This window comes from Leptinotarsa decemlineata, unplaced genomic scaffold (genome assembly GCF_025532065.1).
Source record: "Leptinotarsa decemlineata unplaced genomic scaffold, Ldec_3_MD MMD2_tig00026328_RagTag_RagTag, whole genome shotgun sequence".
NCBI lineage: Eukaryota > Metazoa > Arthropoda > Insecta > Coleoptera > Chrysomelidae > Leptinotarsa > Leptinotarsa decemlineata.
In genome coordinates, this window is record NW_027412688.1 from 36,351,808 (window position 1) to 36,370,166 (window position 18,359).

At 35.0% G+C, this 18,359-nt stretch overlaps 2 protein-coding genes across 5 annotated transcripts; one reads left to right on the forward strand and one right to left on the reverse strand.

Annotated features, from left to right (window-relative positions):
- The first annotated feature begins 1,258 nt into the window (after positions 1-1,258).
- On the forward strand, positions 1,259-15,312 carry LOC111503238 (protein arginine N-methyltransferase 9). Of its 2 annotated transcripts, XM_023157490.2 has the most exons (8): positions 1,264-1,788; positions 2,479-2,668; positions 2,717-2,906; positions 6,670-6,825; positions 10,432-10,826; positions 11,837-12,031; positions 12,086-12,484; positions 14,990-15,312. In XM_023157490.2, the coding sequence occupies exons 1-8, from the start codon at positions 1,463-1,465 to the stop codon at positions 15,287-15,289; spliced, it is 2,151 nt and encodes a 716-aa protein (XP_023013258.2). In that variant the 5' UTR covers positions 1,264-1,462; the 3' UTR covers positions 15,290-15,312. The 2 variants fall into 2 exon arrangements, with proteins under 2 accessions (XP_074038126.1, XP_023013258.2); XM_074182025.1 differs by lacking the exons at positions 11,837-12,031; positions 12,086-12,484 and having other exon boundaries at positions 1,259-1,788.
- LOC111503239 (serine hydrolase-like protein) lies at positions 2,772-18,126 on the reverse strand. Of its 3 annotated transcripts, XR_012467182.1 has the most exons (6): positions 17,893-18,126; positions 17,381-17,682; positions 17,038-17,278; positions 15,698-16,008; positions 5,254-5,507; positions 2,772-4,547 (listed from the first exon to the last, which is right to left on the reverse strand). XR_012467182.1 is itself a non-coding variant. In XM_023157492.2 (5 exons), exons 1-4 carry the CDS (start codon positions 17,957-17,959, stop codon positions 15,704-15,706), a joined length of 915 nt encoding a protein of 304 aa, XP_023013260.2. In that variant the 5' UTR covers positions 17,960-18,126; the 3' UTR covers positions 2,772-4,547; positions 15,698-15,703. The 3 variants fall into 3 exon arrangements, 2 of the variants coding, with proteins under 2 accessions (XP_023013260.2, XP_023013259.2); XM_023157492.2 differs by lacking the exon at positions 5,254-5,507; XM_023157491.2 differs by lacking the exons at positions 2,772-4,547; positions 5,254-5,507 and having other exon boundaries at positions 6,736-16,008; positions 17,893-18,125.
- Positions 18,127-18,359: the final 233 nt, after the last annotated feature.

Here is an 18,359-nt window from a genome sequence, read left to right on the forward strand (position 1 = left end):
ACTAAGTTCGGTGATTTCAACATGTATAAATTGGAAAAATTGCTTGAAGTTACAATGTTACAAATGAAACTTGTTTTCCTTCACAATTCGAAATAGAAAATACCAAGTTTCTAGAACGGATGACAAATTGTCTTACTCTGAGCTAAAAAACGTATCCCTGGTGGATAAATGGACTATTTGAATTTTTCACAGAGATGGCCTGTTAATAAACTAAAGTATTCTAAAGTATAAACATTTATTATAACTGAAGTAGACTATAATGTCATTAATAATTAATTATAACTTTATGCCGTATATGATTTTATATGATAGAATTACCCGATACTTGATGAAAATCCATTACTAACGTATTAAAAAACCACTTTATTGTGAGATTTTCACTAGACAGTTTTACAAAAACGCAACACGTGTTTTGCCGTACAATGACTTCATCCGTGTCTTTAATAAAGACACGCCCAAAGAAGCCATTGTATGGCGAAACATGTGTTGCATTTTTAAAGACACTCCCGTGTCTTTAGTAAAGACACGCCCGAAGAAGCTATTGTATGGCGAAACACGTGTTGCGTTTTTGTGAAACTGTATGATTAAAATCTTACAATAAAGTGTTTTTTGAATACGTCTATTATGCTTCTATATAGACGGGTTTTTGTAAATCATAAGACAACCGTGAGTCGAGCTGGGGTTTGTTCAAAGTTATTTGAATTCGAAGTCAAAGTGTTAAAATTGCAAACCATCTCCAGATTTGAATATCTTGATGATTATCCCATTCAAACCAATGACAAAACAAACTGATAATCTTTCGTAAAAAGTATACCACTCTCATTTTAAGGTGTATTACTTCGTTTTGTTTTTTTTGTTTGTGAAATATAATTTAAGCCTTTCTTCAGTGTTGAAATGTTGCTATTAGTTTATGACTGCGATACACTAATCAGTTGATTATATAGAATTATGTATATATGTGTTCGGACTATTCAGTCCTACCGTGAATTCCTCTGATTTAAAGTCGAAATAAACCAGGAATCAAACGTTTCAAGTCAATAACTTTATTTTACATCTTTCAAATTATTGTCAATGTCAAAATCGTCTCATCAACAAAAACCATGATCAATTATTTCAACATAGTAAGTGAACAAATTAATCAAAAGCAACAATAATATGAATAACGATACCGTTTCGTTTGGATTAGACACTGCTGGAAAATGTTCAAGGTCATATGAGAAATATGCTGTGATTCCGAACAGCCCGAACTCGGCGCAATCAATTGTTTGTTATTTTGTGGTAACAATCTTGGGGTTGACAGTAGCATAGTAGCTGAGAGTGATAGTTTTGGTCGTGTACATTTTCATTTGACAATTCTCCGTTTTTTGGAAAATTATATCATGACCGTTTACTATCACAAAACAAGTTCAAAATCAGCTACCAACTAATTTTATCCCATCCAACCTCCTTCACAATTTTCAGAATGGCCGGACGTGTACCAGGAATTTGCAACCCCAAAAAAACAACAGATAACAGTTTTTACTACCTGGAGAAAGCAAAACAGTCATGTGTAAATAAGCAATACAGTATAGCTCACGAGAATTTTGTGCTGTATTTTGAAAGTCTGGAGGATCCTCTGGAATCCACCCTGGAGGTGCAGACAGTCTTTACAACACTTGTTTGCAAAATGGGAATGGTACTGGAGGAAATATGCGACTTTGAAGAGTTGTTGAAGGTTTATCTTCAAGCTTTGAATTTTTTCCCTGACAATCATATAATACTGACGAACTTGGGTGGTTACATGTTCAGGTAAGTAAAGATTTCCATGTTGGAACTGTAACAACTTGATCCAAACAAAAACCCTAGCAGTTGATGCCACAAAAAAAAATATATATAGAGTCTTTCATTAAGCTCTTCCTAACTTTAAATTTGAATAAAAGAAAGTTCGTGTGAGATATTGAAATTTTTTATTCATTTGAAAGACCTATTGATGCCATTTTGTGTGAAATATCCACCATAGCTTTTTGGGTGGAGTGCATCCGAAACGTCCCATTTTCCATGACTCTGGCGCATAAATCAGGCTGAATTTAACCTGTGGCATGGGTTATGCTGGCTTTGAGGACCGCTGCGTTTGTGGATTATTCACATACACCTACGACTTCAGAAAATTCAGATTGTCAGTTGATACGGCATATAGGTGTAATGGTATCTAGGCCATGTCTTTTTTTTTGTCTGTGATATCTATCATCTAATGCTTCAAGTTCAACTTCTGTACCTGTATTTTAAATCGAAGTGCTCAAACTCATGAATTTTAGTCATGGATAACATGATTTCTATATTGTTGATTATACGGTGTACTGCGTCATGTTCAGAGAATAGACAAAACTAAGCTCTCATGATGTTAGATGTTACCGCAAACATAGTCAATAGTATAGCTGAAATACTGTGATATTCCAGTATCGGATTCAATAAAAGATTCACTATTATTATGTTCAATAGGGTTGCTGAAATAGATATCGCCAGACGGTACCTTGAGCGTGCAGTGAAGGTCAAGAGTGACTACCTTCCAGCCGAGGTCAACCTGATGCATGCTAAGTGGTATCAGATTCCCCGATGGCACTTCCGGATGCTGAACGACAAGAGGAGGAACCTCGCTTACAACCAAGCCATTACAGAGTGCATCAATCAGGTTGGTTCTGCATTTGCTCAATTCCGCATAATGATATTTTTCTTTCAGGGATTCAAGAATGTGTTTGACATAGGATCCGGTTGCGGATTTCTCAGTCTAGCAGCTTTCAGACACGAGGATACAGACGTGACTGCTTTTGAAGAGAACAAGATATTGTTTTACATGTCCAAAGAGATATATATGGCAAATGGAGCTCACAACATCCACGGGTATCAGTGCAATTCTACGAGACTATTTGGTGAGTTGTGTTTCATTTGAAATAGAATGAAAGAGATTTTTTCACTAACGGTAAATGAAATAGAACTGCACTCAGATGATCGGAGTGCAGTTCTAGATCAAACTATTAGAATAAAAAAAATATCCCACAAACAAGATCATAGTATTCTTGTGTGAACAGGAGATATACTAAATTCATCTTTAAAACAGTGAAATCGTGAAATTCCTTGGCTTGCATCTAGATAACAGGTTGACGTGGGAGACTCATGTTAGAAAATTGGTCAAACAGCTTTCAGTATGCAACTATGCGAATTCACAACTGTACAAAATATCCACACAATAAGTTGACATATGGATTGTTATGATGGAATCTCAAATGCACCGACTTGTGTCGCTCTGTATTTAATAATGAAAAAATTTTAACTGTCATCAGTCTATATTTTCTCGAAGCTGCTTGTTATGTGAAGAAACATTTGAATGAATTTTCAACCTTCAAAGATGTAAATAAGTATATTACTAGAAATGGGGACAAACTTTATTTACCCACAGCTCATCTATAACAAGTTCACAAAGGACCTTTTATGACATCAATAAAAATCTGTAGTAACCTCCCAGTTAATATAAAGAGTGAAAACATATTTATTACTTTCAAAAAAGCAGTGAAAATTTATCTGAGAGGCCATGCTTTTTATTCACTTGGAGAACTTATGGTAACTGAACCGACTCCTAAATCTGCTTTGTGTTTTGTAATTGATGTATGTATCTGTATTTTATTTTTTAAACTAGTGTAGGTGAACTGACAACTTCAAAACTTGTATGGGTCAAATGAAAATAATAATAATTATTATTATTGTTATTATAAACATTGGTATTAAACCACTCCATCACAGTTAGTACCAGTGTTTTTATTGATTCATCAATTAGTACTATCAGTATTATACATGGAAATGTGCAGTGTTTGAAAGATAAGGTTCTAGAGCTGGACATATTTCTGGGAATTCCTGAGACTGAACCATTCTTCATATTCCTATGTTTAACTGAACTTTGGTTTACAGATCCAGAGAAATATCTTAAGCAGTTAGATGGCTATCACATAACTTCTGCTTTTTCAAGAAGTAGTAAAATTCATAGAGGTTCTTGTATCTTTTCATGATTTCAATGAAATCAATGAACTTAACAAAAAAGCTGTGAAAGTTTTATTGAATGATCTATAATTTGTAGGGCACTAAGAATAATTGTAATCTGTGTCTACAGACCTCGTGATGGAGATATCAATATTTTTTCAATACTACCTACCAAAAACTCGGTAAAATACAAAACGAGTATAAAAATGTAGAGTTGTGCTCTGTGGAGATTTCAATATCAATTTATTGATTACAGGCAGCTGAAGCACACAATCTTTTCTTATTCTATTTTCCTATGAGCTAAGCGAACAGATAAATGAACCAACTACAATAACACCTGATTCATTATTGGATAATATTTCCATCAACTATCTGATCAAGAGGCCCCGATCAAGATAAAAGTTTTATCTTCCTCTTGAAGATGATCACTTGGTGATCGAAACACGTGTCGAGGTGTAAAAATAACGATTTGGTGTTGGGAAAAAAACTCCAGTAATATTCATGTATTATCAGATAAAAAATCAGCCATATATGGACATCTGAAAGAAACAAACCATACAATAAATAAAGGAAACATGAAAATTCTTCATACATGTAACAAAGGAAGGAAGATGAATTTATTGGAAGCGTTGGAAATAAATAAATTGTACAAGGACCCCAAGTTCATAACGCTCAACCAACTAGATCTATGCAGCTCGCCCCTTTTGAATTTAGTAATTTTAGGATCCCTCCAATAGTTAGGATCCATCTAATAGTTGTGATATTGGTAACGTGTTAGGTCAGATACCTAGAGCAGATACCTGTCCACACTATTTAAGACGCAACTTGACAATTTGTGGTAGTTACTTGAAAATGGCCTTATAAGCCGAAACCGGTCGTAACGAATAAATAAACACAGTAGAAACTAGATAAAAGTATTTTCTTTATTCTATATGAAAGAATTGGAACTGTGATAAATATATTCAACCCTTGAGAAAATTACTTGCGATGGAATGCTAGAAAACCCACTTTTTTATAGTAGTTTCGGGTAGGTTCTGAATCATACATTCGTCTCCAGTCCTTGTGACAATATTGAAAATTGATTTGATCTCCACAAAGTTTGTGGAGATCAACTCGTTTAGGTGTAGTTTGTGAAATTATAAAAAAAATATGTTAAAATATGTCAAACATGTTTAAAATATGTTTTTTCTGTTACAACCCTCAGAAGTAGAAACTTGTGCGAGCTAAGGACTAACGAGGTCTTACCTTTTAACGTGTGATTCCTAACACGGGTTGGATGATAGCAAGTGAAAATCGAACGTTCTGCCTAGGGCTTGAACCATCGACTCAAATATCGGCCGATTGACTGAGTCAACAAAGCACCCACGTCGAACCTCCTGACTACCGACCGAAATCGGCCTTGTTTTCATTTTTAGTTGCCCTCCAAGTTCCTGATCAACGTTCTCGAGATGATTCCATTGTATATTTGAAATCTTTGAATTTCAGAAGTTTCAAGCCAACTATAAAAAAAAATTAATAGGAAACGTTTTTTATACTGTTGAAGAATATATTGACACAGCTCGGCTGTTTAAAATTTTGTTTTTATTATTTTTTATGTTCATAGACTTCGGCAAAAATATGTTTTTTTCATTACTAACCTGGGAAATTGCTATTATTTACTCCATTCCCCTAACGAGAATTAATATTTCTCACCCTTGGTAAATAATGATGATAAAAAAACACCTAGGTAAATAATGAGAACAATTCTATAATTTTAACTTCAGGCGGGGTACACATTATCTTTAAATCATCGTCACTTGAATTTTCACCCATTTTTCAATTAATTATATTGACGTTTTACTTATAGGTATAGATCTTTTAACTTCTTCAAAATTACATCTAAATTTGAATTAAAACCGCATTTGGCCAACTGACAGCAATAATCATTGTACAGTGTTTGGTTGTCATGGAAACGCCGGCAAACGTTTTCATGGCCTAAGTAGATGTTGCGTGCTTATCATCGACATGGCGTATTCAACATGGAAACTGTACCGTTTCAATTTGACATGCAACAATTCATAGCTGCCTTGGGTTATCATATAACCAAGGAAATTTCTTTCTCACTATAATGCAGAATTAAGAAATTCTTAGTTCTGAACATACAGAAGCGATGAGAGAAGTGGAACATTGAAATATATCAAAAATGCAATGGGATATTTCCTAGATTCATATCAAAACTTGACATATGCCAAATTTTTACATAAATAAAGCCAGCCTGATTAGAAACACGCTCCACTCTACTTGATATTTCGATATATTCAACAAATTGTTAGAAAATTACTAATGCCAAAATTAAAATTGTTAATACATCAATGTTAGTAGTGAAAAAAATTCTATATATACCTCGGCTGAGTAAGCTATTATTTACCTCGCGCATATAAAAATGCTCGGTAAATAATAGCTCACTTCTCACCCTAGGTATATAATATACTATTGTTGATTTCATTTCAATGTGGTTAATTTTTTTTTGTTATATATGTGGTATAGTAAGTTTTTCAAATGTTTAAATGTAACAGTGCTTGACTTGCCATTAATTTACATTGTATTTTAAAAGGTCAATATATTATTCTACTCTGCCTTAATCTACACTACCATGGGTTTTCATTTTAAGATTTTTTTCAGATTCGCAAGAAAAATGCAACTTCATAGTAACTGAGGTGTTTGATGTGGCATTTTTTGGCGAAAAGGCCTTGGAATCTATCTTTCATGCTTTGACGGTTTTGCGTACTGAGGAAGAATACCGAATTGTGCCATGTCGTGCGAAAATATACTTTAGAGGTAAGTGCTCACTGAAATTTTATCATATTTATTTCATTTGATTATAATATTGTCTTATTGGCAAATTTTTTACATGACCTTCAAACATAATTATATGAGATATCAAAAATAGGCTAGACCCCAGAAAAGATCTTTAGGGAAGCTTCAGTTTTTATTGTTTTCTAATTGTGATTTCATCCAATCAAAACACTTGTTGAATATCAAAAATATTAAATTATAAAATGAAACCAATGATAAGTATTTTCAAACAGCAAATTAAGCTCAAAAATGTACAAGCGTCAACTGTGTATGACAACTGACATTATTGACAAATACATACATACAATTAAGAAAAAGTATATGTGTTGCAAACGAAACTCTCATCCAATATGATCGATTGAAATATGAAAAATTGAATTGTTTTTTTACGTTTTCATGAATGCCAAAAAAAATTATTTACCCACCTTACCTTATTTTATGCCAAAACTTAGCACTAATACTCAGTTAACTGATAATTTTGTTTGAATTTTTTTTCATTCAACAAACATGCTTTGAAGATGTTTAGGAAAAAAAATTGTAGAGATTAATGAAAACTATGTTTCAATAATTATTTTTAATATTATTTTTTAAACTTATGTTTTATTTTTTAAACAGAATACTCCAGATCTTTACAGTCGATTCAATTTTTTGGCAAGAGATTTTTTCAAAAATGCAGGGTTTTTTGGTTTTATACCTGATGGTTCAGAAGTTTTAGTGAAATTTATGTCAAAAAATGGGTTTATTCAACACCAAATGTCCTTGAGGATAGTTTATTTTCAGTTCGTCTTCATAAGTTTACCGTACGGCGCTTTTTCTATACAGGGGTAAATAAAACTCAGGATCACTTTTTTCTCAGTTTTTTCAAATGGAACACCCTGTACATAGGGCCACACCAGAATAATCGACACTATGAGCTTTCAGAAAATGTATGGATTGAAAATGTAAGGGCCTACATTTTGTGAAAAGTGTTTAATGTAATTTTCTGCAGAAAATTCAAATTATTTGATATTTATCTCAGCAGGTTGTAATAAAGTCAACATTTTTACTCAAACTAGTTTTATTTAACCATTTTCATTTTCACTAATAACTCTATGAAATTTGTAGGTTGACGACTAACACCTCTTTGATTAAAATCTGTCAAAAAAATTTATCGTTTCTGTTCCTTGTTGAGTATTGATTCTGTGACAGGTTTTTTTGATAAGTTTCACAATTTTCAGACCTTGCCACACGTATCTTGGAATGATAGGCTTGAAAAATAATGATGCCGAACTCAGTAAAACTCTCCATGCTGTTTGTGTGAAGATGTGTTGGATGTCGCAACTCAGTACTCGCTTGGCTTATTAACGAGAGGATTTTATTCGCTGTTTCACCCATTCACATCAAAGCCATTATTTAATGTTTACAGGGTAGTTGATGGCTTTTGAGATGCAGAACTGTTACAGTTAGACTTGAGCATACTTAATTTAAATATAATTGAATGTTATCAAATGAGATTCTCAAGAACTGCGAACCCTATTGAATATCTATACAAAATCAAAGTACAAAACAAATTTCCGAGGTCGTGTAAATTTAAGCTCGGGCATCAGAGTACTGGCCATTAGTACTCCAATGTTCTGATACTTTTGAATTCCACTACTTTGTATCATCTCCGAGCTGAAACTGCCTGAGGACTTCATCATGAAGTCATATGACTGGTAATATGAAAAGTCAGAGAAGCAGAGTTGTTTAGAGTCCCTTACGATGGTACTAGTTAAGTAGCTCAAATAAAACTATTACTAGAATGCTTAGGCTAGCAGATAAGAATAGCATTGTTATTGATTCATTTCATTCATCCGCATATTCTTTTATAAATCAGGTCGGATCTACTGACCTACTATGAAAAAACTGTTGATTATTATTATTAATAATAATAATTAATTAATACTTGTGTATTTTTGGTATTCCATATTATTGTTCAGTTGCCTTTTTTTCTCTCACTGTTTGTCTGCGGGTTAATTGTGAAATGGCAAGTCCATCAATAAATAAATAAATGAATAAAAAACTAAGTTTTGCTCGGAAAGCTAGAAGAGAATAAGAATAGAATAAAATTTATTAATCATTAAAATATCATACACATATAACATATACATTACTGGTACAATATTTATCAATATTATTTATAATAATAATAATTGTCTTTATTGTTACCCAGCTATAGTTACATACAAATATTTAAATAAATTAGAGCTAGTTGCTGACATAACAAAAGGCGAAGTTCAACTCAGTTAGCACGAGTGCTTCTGAGTTGTTCTTCCATTGTAAAAGGCATTTTCTAGGAGAAAGTCTATTAAAGCTTTTTTGAATGTATTGTAATTTTCAATATTTCCTAGTAACCTTGTTACTTTGTTATAACATATGACTCCTTGATAGCTTGCCGAGTCTCGCCCAAGGGCTAATCGTGAGTAAGGTAGTCTCAGTTCATTTGCTCTGCGAGTATTGTGATCATGTATCCTACTGTTTTTTGTATGGTGTGATTTATTTCTTTTGATATTCATAGTTATGAGCAAAATATATAAAGACGGTAGTGTTAAAATAGCTAGATCTTTAAAAACTGTCTTGCATGATTGTCTACAATGTATGCCAGCGATACATCTAATTATTTTTTTTATAACAAACACTTTTGTTAGGTATGCTGAGTTTCCCCAGAATATTAACCCATTTGAGATATTAGATTTTACTAATCCAGAATAGGCCAATTTGAGTACTTCTAGAGATATTTCTAGAGATACCATCTCTCAAGGCATGCAGAAAGCATAGATACTCAATACTTCTATTCAAAAGTGTCAACGGACTGAGTACCATCCCCGAGCTTCTCTCAAAATTATCCCTATTTCTTTCCAGCTGTTCAGTTAGGTCCAAACCTTTTTTTTTGTATTTTTGTGTTTCTTTTCACAACTTCAATTACTAATATAACAGCTTTATCCCCAGAACTCTTCGATTAGCTCATTATTTCAATAACCTTCAAATCTTTAATATATCAGTTTTCCCTTTTCAAAAATCACATTCTTGTCCTAGCTTTTCGATACTTTCAGCTTGTGCTGTTGTATTGTGTTTTGTTTTACTTGCCTGCAAGAATTATATTAGTTCATATTGTTTAAATTGAAAGGGTTATAGTTTTAGGAGAGGTTAATTTTTGAGAAAGAAAGTTTTTGTCTTTCTAGTTCTCCATCTTGATACAAAAAAATGTGGGAATCTTCCAGAGAAAGGAAGGAGGCAATCGGTAAAAAAAACTACAAAGATGTGTAGATCATACAAAGGAGTAACTTTCAGACACAAACTGGAAGAAAAAGTCTCCTGTTGTCTTACTGTTTTGAAACTCTATTATTCTTATAATATTGTGTCGGCTACACATCTGAATTGGGTCTGCCCTTGTGAATATATAAATGATTAAATGAAGGAAATATGGCCTTTGGAGTAAGAAACTTGGCAGTCTCCCTGAAAAGATGTAATTTTTATTTGTAAAAAAATTGCCAATGAATTCAACTATTGTCTCAAGCGACGAAAAAATGAAACGAAAATAATATGGAAAACTATAAAGTAATGTTTCAGGTATCAGCAGCAACGAATTGATGCAAAAACACCAATGCATCTCCACCAACTCTATCAATCTGCTCAACCTCCACGACGCGATAATTACCGAACACAACGCGGAACCTTACGAAGCGGAGCACCTCTCCGAATACGACGTCACGTACATGACGGAGCCGATTTGCATAATGGACATAGACTTTTACGACATCGGCCAGATACTCCACATCCTCAACGATACCGCTTTTCGTCCGGTCTATAACGTCAAGGCCAAGCGGGATGGCGTCTTGCACGCAGTCACAGTCTGGTTCGATCTGCATCTGACAGAAAACATTTCGATCACGACTGATCCACTCAGCGAGGACCGTGTCACCTGCTGGGAACAGGCCGTGATATATTTGGATCGGCCGGTCAGGGTGAGTGCTGGTGCTTTTTTGTGCATATTCGGCTGTTGTGCATTGCGTTTTGTTGTTGTCCATTGCGTATCGTTGTTGTCCGTTGCTTATCGTTGTTGTCCATTGCGTATTGTTATTCGCGTATGCTTGTTACCCATTACATTGGGTTGTTATGCATTGTAGTTGCTGAGGCTTCAAAATATAACCTTAGCCCTCGCAGTCAACACACATACCACTGATGATGTCTGGCAGTAGCATACGAAACGTTTGGTTATATTCGACCGCGGCCTACCCGCCCGGATTTATTTATTTATACGGGATAAACCCCATTACAGTGCAAAAATTTCACCGCATTGTCGAAAATATTTTAGTTGGCTAGAGAATGTCCAAATATGCCCTCCATTAAATTTTCAAAGTGATCCGTTGTCTGGTTCACCAGAAACGTCTAATGTGCCATCCACCGTGAATCAGCCTGTATATCATGGTTTACTTATGAATTGCTTTATGCATTCGTGATTTGCGCTTTGCATTCAGTTGTTGTCAATTGCGTTCGTTAATTGCGCTTGCTTTTGTATTGCGCCATGCTTTTGTATTGCAAATGGTTGTTGTCTATCCTAAAAAGTATTCAGCTCTCATCAAAACTTTGTAACACTTATACCGACTCTTTGGCTTGATATATGAGGTTAAACTTTGTGCCTCTAGATTTCCTTTTTTGACCCTATGTTTGTGACTCTTTCATTTTTTGTGTGTATTTTATTTGTCTGTGACAGGTCTGCCTGTTTTACGTGTAGACTGCGTTTTGTATAGTTTCAAGTCATAACTCTTGTTTCCTGCCGATCTCATAACAGTGTTTTCTATTTTCGCTTTGTATAGTAGACGTTTGTTTTTCAAATGAATGTTTACCTTATTTGTTGTGTTGCAAGTATTTATTCGTTTCGTTTATTTGAGAAAGTGCAGATATTTATGGAGTAGACTATTGAAGTTAAACAGCTTCTTTTGAATATATTTACATCTATTGCTTTAATTTTCAGGTGAAGGCAGGACAGATACTTCCATTCGTCTTCGCAGTTGTAAACTCGAAATTGCATGTTAAATTTGTCTATAAGAAGCACGACCCCCGGAAACACTTCTTGGTGACAAAAGAAGTCATAACCTTCCTAAATGACGATGCTCTAGTAGATAGCATAGTTCAAATGGCCAAAAAACTTCAAAATGCCAATTTAATAGTAACACCTTGACGTAACTAGATGTTCACACTATTTTCAAATCATCTCTTGTAGGTTGTTGACGTCAACATCGTACCGCTACTTGGATTCCTGTTATCCAAAAACAACAACAGCAAAATATATTACACCCTCAAAAACGATACAGACGCCATCTTTTTCGATTACATCATGACCCAGAATAACCTACCGAAAGGTAGATTATCGATTCTCGACGAGGAGGAGTTAATTGGTTCGCAGCGGAAGTGTCTGTTTTTCTTTGACGTGATCAGCCCCGACGGTTTATTGGAAACTTCCCCATACAGGTTGGGGAAAAAACAGAGGACGATCAAACTCCCGCAAGGCGTGAGGGTTAGTGTTCAGCTGATTTATTCATCTTATATTGATCGCTGCAATAGGGTCTTAGATGAGAACGTTCTCGGTTTTAGGATTGGGGAATTCATGAATGAGTACTCGGTAAGAAATGTTTTTATTTCATCTCGAACCTATACACTACACAGGCTGATGCAACTTGAGTGTACACTATTGGAGGTACAAAGTCTTCAAAATTGTAAAAATAACGTTTTTACTTTATATATATATATATATATATATATATATATATATATATATATATATATATATATATATATATATACACACATCGGAAAAGTCTAGGGATATTTTTATAACATACTAAATATCATAAAAATAAATGCAAGAGGTTGTTTAATTTCGATTAAATTGGTACACTCGACCACCCTGTAGATTTCTATGGGTTGAACAAAGCCTGCAAAACCGGTAACTAATCTTTCATCAAGTTTTTTACAAACTGTAAGTTTTCGGCTAAAATGAATAATCTGAAAGTGTCGAGTTTGTACATTCTATGCAGTTCTTGCTCAGCAATTAAACTGGAAATATTGTGTTTTAACATGGAACGCCATCACTTACCATTGGCTGAGATGAATAGAGCTGTAGGGCTTCTTCAAGGTGGCATGCGACAAAATGATGTAGCTCTTCGTTTGGGGGTCTCCCAAAGTGTTATCAGTCGATTGTGGCGGCGTTTCCGTGAAACTGGCAGTCCAGCCGAACAACATCCAGGGCGAGGACGCGCTACAACTGCAGTTCAAGACCGATTTTTGGTCTTAACCGCAAGAAGACAACCGACAATCACAGCACCTGAGTTGGTTAACGTGTTGCAGCAGACGCACCAGGTAACCATTGGTCGTGATACTGTCAGAAATCGACTGCATGAAGCAGATGTCCACAACAGAAGGCCACTTAGATGTCCACCTTTGTCGAGAGGCAATCGCGGTAGAAGATTAGAGTGGTGTCAAGAACATCAAAACTGGGATGCAAATGATTCGGCCACAGTTTTGTTTACAGACGAATCCAGATTTGGATTTCATCCAGATTCTCGTCGAGTAAGACTTTGGAGACGACCTGGAAATAATGAACGTTTGAGACACGTCCAGGAAGTCCACACATACAGAGGTGGTACAGTAATGCTATGGGGCGGAATCATGATCGGCGGCAGAACCGATCTCGTTTTTCCAAATCGCTCCCTCACAGCTCGACAGTACCTCGACATCATTCTTCTACCTATCGTCCGTCCGTTTGCTGGTGCTGTTGGTGAAAACTTCCACCTAATGCACGATAATGCTCGTCCACATGTCGCGCGTCTAGTGACTGACTGGCTCACCAACGAAGGAGTTGATGTATTGCCATGGCCAGCACAATCACCGGACCTGAATCCCATCGAGCATGTGTGGGACATGCTTCAACGAAGAATTACTCCGCATATGGGGAACATTCACACAACGTTTCAATTGAGAGAGCTTTTAATGGCTGAATGGGCAAATGTACCTCAATAAGACATTGACAATCTCATTTTGTCGATGCACGATAGATGTAGGGCCGTAATAAACCAGCGTGGAGGCCATACTTTGTACTGATTCCAATTTTTTTTGTATGATTTTTTTTCGGGGTGCTAAAGAAGAGCCATTTTTTTTTTAGTTTTGCTTATATGCGCACCCAGTATTTTTGACCATTTAATAAATTTTGTTGTAAGTTACATTCGTTTAATAATCACCCGTCAACTTTTTTTTTTCCTAAAGCGATCTAAAAAAAATTATTGTCATTTTTTAAAATATCCGTAGACTTTTCCGATGTGTATATATATATATATATATATATATATATAGTGTTTTCAATTTATATAATCGAAACCTCTGTCAAAGAACCAGTTTTACTATATTGTGACTAAAAATACAAAAGAAAAGGTAGAAATGACATATTAAAAAATGTAAATGTTTGTAATGTTATCCAGAACAGTGCTGATAAGGTAATAAGACAAGTGTCTTATTCCAAAACATTGAAGTTCGCCACTGAATGATAGTGTTCCATGTAAGTGAAATTTTACATCATAACTCATTCATATTTTGTAGCGTTCTTATGGATGATATCTGATTCAATTCCATAAGGAATGTTTTCAGTGCAAATTGAATGAGAAAAAGTGATTTTCGTATAATTCAATGTCCCTATGAAAGTATTTGTTTCAGAAGGGCTTTTTCTTCCAGTTGCTAACAGAAGTTAACTTATATGCATGATCTACACATCTTTGTAAAGAGTTGCATTTGGACTTGATTGCCTTCTTCCTTCCTTCAGAAGTTTACCACATTTTTGTAAGAAGGTAGAGAAGAAGGAGAAAGCCAAAAATTTTTTTTTCAGCTAGGAGAAAGTAAAATATAATTTTCAATCCAAAAGAATACAGAGGGCTTTTTTTTAGGAAAAAGGCATTTCATTTAAAAAGTCCTAAGAAGAGGTTACTCAAGTATTTTTTTGCTTTTTGCATCTCGACAAGTATGAAAAATGTTATTACTGTTCCGATTTAAATGACTTCCTACCTCCAATAATGGCACATTTTTCGATAAATTTTCCAATCGTGGATACAGCTTGTATTTCTAAACCGATTTTTTTTAGGGTTACGAACATCCCAGTCTTGAAAAATTTGAACATACGGTGCATTCAGAACCAGTGGAGTTTCCGCTAGGTGGCAACGGAGAAAAGACCAAAAAAGTTAAGGTGACAAAAGGAGGCCTGGTGAACGCACTGTACATGTGGTTTGACATACAGTTCTACGAAGACATAATCTTCTCTACCAAAAACAGTACTCATTATAAAAAAACGTGTTTTTTCTTCACTTCTAAGGCGGTAGAAGAAGACGATATTTTATGTATAAAGATGAATTTAGAAGGTCCTTATTTAAAGTTTTCGTTATAGCGAATAAATTGATTTTACCTTTGTTTGTGGTGTTTTTATAGTCAGTGGTTTGGTTAAACAACAAAATGAGTTGGTTGACTGCAGAAAAAACTATCTTTCTCCTGTTAACGTTTCAAAATTCGCAAATTTCATCGTCAAGATCTTTCAACGTTTTTTTATGACATCCAAAATATTATTTACACAAGTTGATTTATCATTTTTAGCATCCTATATATGAATGTATTCTTGCGGATTCGTTAAATTGATAATATATAAAACTTGAAAAAATATCTTTAGAAAATTTCATCATAATATCGTAGAAATGATTTTGATTAGTACTTGTGTAGGTACTGAAACACAGACTTTATTTTTATTTAATTTTAAAAAAATTATGAAACCATTTGTTTGAAAATTTGTTAAACCACCTACATCATTTCAAAGCTTTCCTTTCTCAGTTGATAAAAATTTGCAAATATAAGGTGCCATGATTTCTGGATTTTTATTGTGTGCATCATGACCACCTTCCATAAACTCAAAAGACACATTTCCTAGCTTTTTCAGCCCTTCCATATTTCCCTTGTATAAGGCGGGAGGAACAGTCTGTGTGTTGCCGAGAATTATTAGAACTGGGCATACAACTGGATCGTGTTCCAAGCTTTCCATGGAAAATCGGAGGTCATGGAGTGGATTCATGTATCTTTTCATTCTCTGGTCCATTGTGAATGTGTATCTGCCTTCATCTAAAAATGATAATGTTGATGAATCTTCGTTTGCCGCCAGCGACCAATGATACCTAAGAGAGCCCGTACACGAGCCACATTCTGCGGTCGGATCGATAACACAAATGCAGTCGCGTTCCAGCGAACTCAAGCCGCCCATAAGATATACTGTACTACAACGTACACAGGCGTTCACAAAAGTCAAAACGGGCGTCTGCAGTCAACTTGCTGCTGAACTCCGCCGAGATGTCATCGCGGCATCCGCCGTACACTAACCACAAACTTGCAGTCGTACCCAACCGCGAACACCGTCCTGTACTTTTTCTCATATTGGTCTCACAGCGTTCAATGTTTGATTTCAAAATTCTAATTGATTCGTTAAAAGAACTACTAGACATTCTGAAGTAACTAAATTTTTTTTTTCGTCTTGCCGGAGTGTACCGTTGTTGCTTGCATGTTATTTCATTGTAATTTCAGTTTTTTGCTTAATAAAATTGTTTTTTCAGCTTGTCTTTTTAATTTCTTTACAGATTCTTTCAGGGATTTCAAATCAATTTATATCATATTAGACAATGGAGGTCCGAACTGATGAAATACACCACGAAACATTGTCAACCACCTTCAAACAAAATATAAAAATTTCCTTCCTGTTGTCGCGCAACAAGAAGTGGATGTACCCAAAACGATCGTACCTTCCTACGTCTTCTTCTTCTTCTCAAAATAAGAAGTAGTAGTAGTGCTTCTTCAAAATCCACTTAACTCTGACACTACAAAATATAAATGTCAGTTGCCTCAACTGCAAGTGCGGTTTATATGACCGCAAATCAACCACAAAAATGTGGTTGGGTCAACCGCGAAGTGCAGTCAACGTGGCCACAATGTTGTGGTTGCCTCAACTGCAAATATGTGGTCCGTGTACGGCCGGACTAACCCTTCAAGAACTATAATAATCTATGTGAAAATGGAGACTGAGATTTCCGCGTTTTTGACCTCGGTTACTAGAGCTATCGGTCCAGGGTATGAAATTTTATTATTCTAACAATCACTCACCTGCGGGCTCTAAGCATCTTTTCAAAAGTCGATCGGCAGCTTCGGGCGTCAAAGTATCATTATATCTATTTAAACTTATCCTGCTTCTAGCTTCCTCATAAGTGTACGTTGGTTGCGTTCTTTCAATCATTTTCTTTTCTAATAATATTTGCCCTTCTATCCTATCTGTGAGGTATTTCTTAAAACCACTTACTTCGACTGTATGTAGCCGCATAATATCGATCAGTATAATTTTTTCAACCTGGAAAAAAGCAGTTACTTGATTTTTACGGTTCTCTGAAGATGTGAATACAAATGAGGATGAAATTTTAGAGACATTTGACACATAAACTATTGAATATACCTTTTCTGGATAAAGCCTGGAGAAAAGAAACGCTAACTGACCTCCATAGCTGTGCCCCAGAAAGATGACTCTGTTCTTCCTAAAATGTTCCAAGATCAGCCTGTAGGCTATTAGAAAGTCTACACTGTGTATAGGCAGATGAGGAGGAAAATGAGAAGACCTTCCATGACCTGGCAAATCAATGCAGACGTAATAAAATTCTCGAGGCAGTAAGGGAATGAGCTGGTCGAATGCTCCAGCGTTGTCCATTCGTCCATGAACTACGAAAACGTGTGGTTCAGTTTTTTCTCCCCAGGCTTTAACTGAAATAAATAAATGTGAAACAATCACAACTAATTTCCTAGTACGGTCAAATAGACTGGAAAGTTTAGCCCATTAATTAAAAAGAGAAGAAGATATAATGTCATTATGTAATAACTGACAAACAGGTGAAGATTGGACTATAAACTATGGTATGATTGAGCTTCCCAGTTTTGCAAGATCTACAAAAGTTAAATATTTTTTATACTTACCGGCTATATGTCCCCACGGTACAGGAATATTGAACTCCTTTATACTTCTAGACTGCAAGTCTGTCATTGTGGTAGCTTGAATTTTTACAAGGGATACTACGAAATCAATATCAAGTGGAATTATTCACGGATAATTATTGATTATTCAAAGAATGCACATTTCGCGTGTCCTTGACCCATCATCTATCGTCACATAATCGTTATTCATGAAAGGATAAAGGATTACAATAGTTCATGTTATGTCTATTATCCCGGAGGCCGGTCAATAATTTTTCTGTAGTTATAGAACAGTTGAAATATCACTCAATTATTTTATTATATTATTATAAATAAATAATAAGATACCAAATAGTATGAAAAAACCGTGGTAAATTTGAATTTAAAAAAGTCAATCTGTTTTTATTTTATTCATTCTGTTTTACCAAACGAAACCGTCTCCTGTGGAGAAGGAAACTTCTGAAATGATT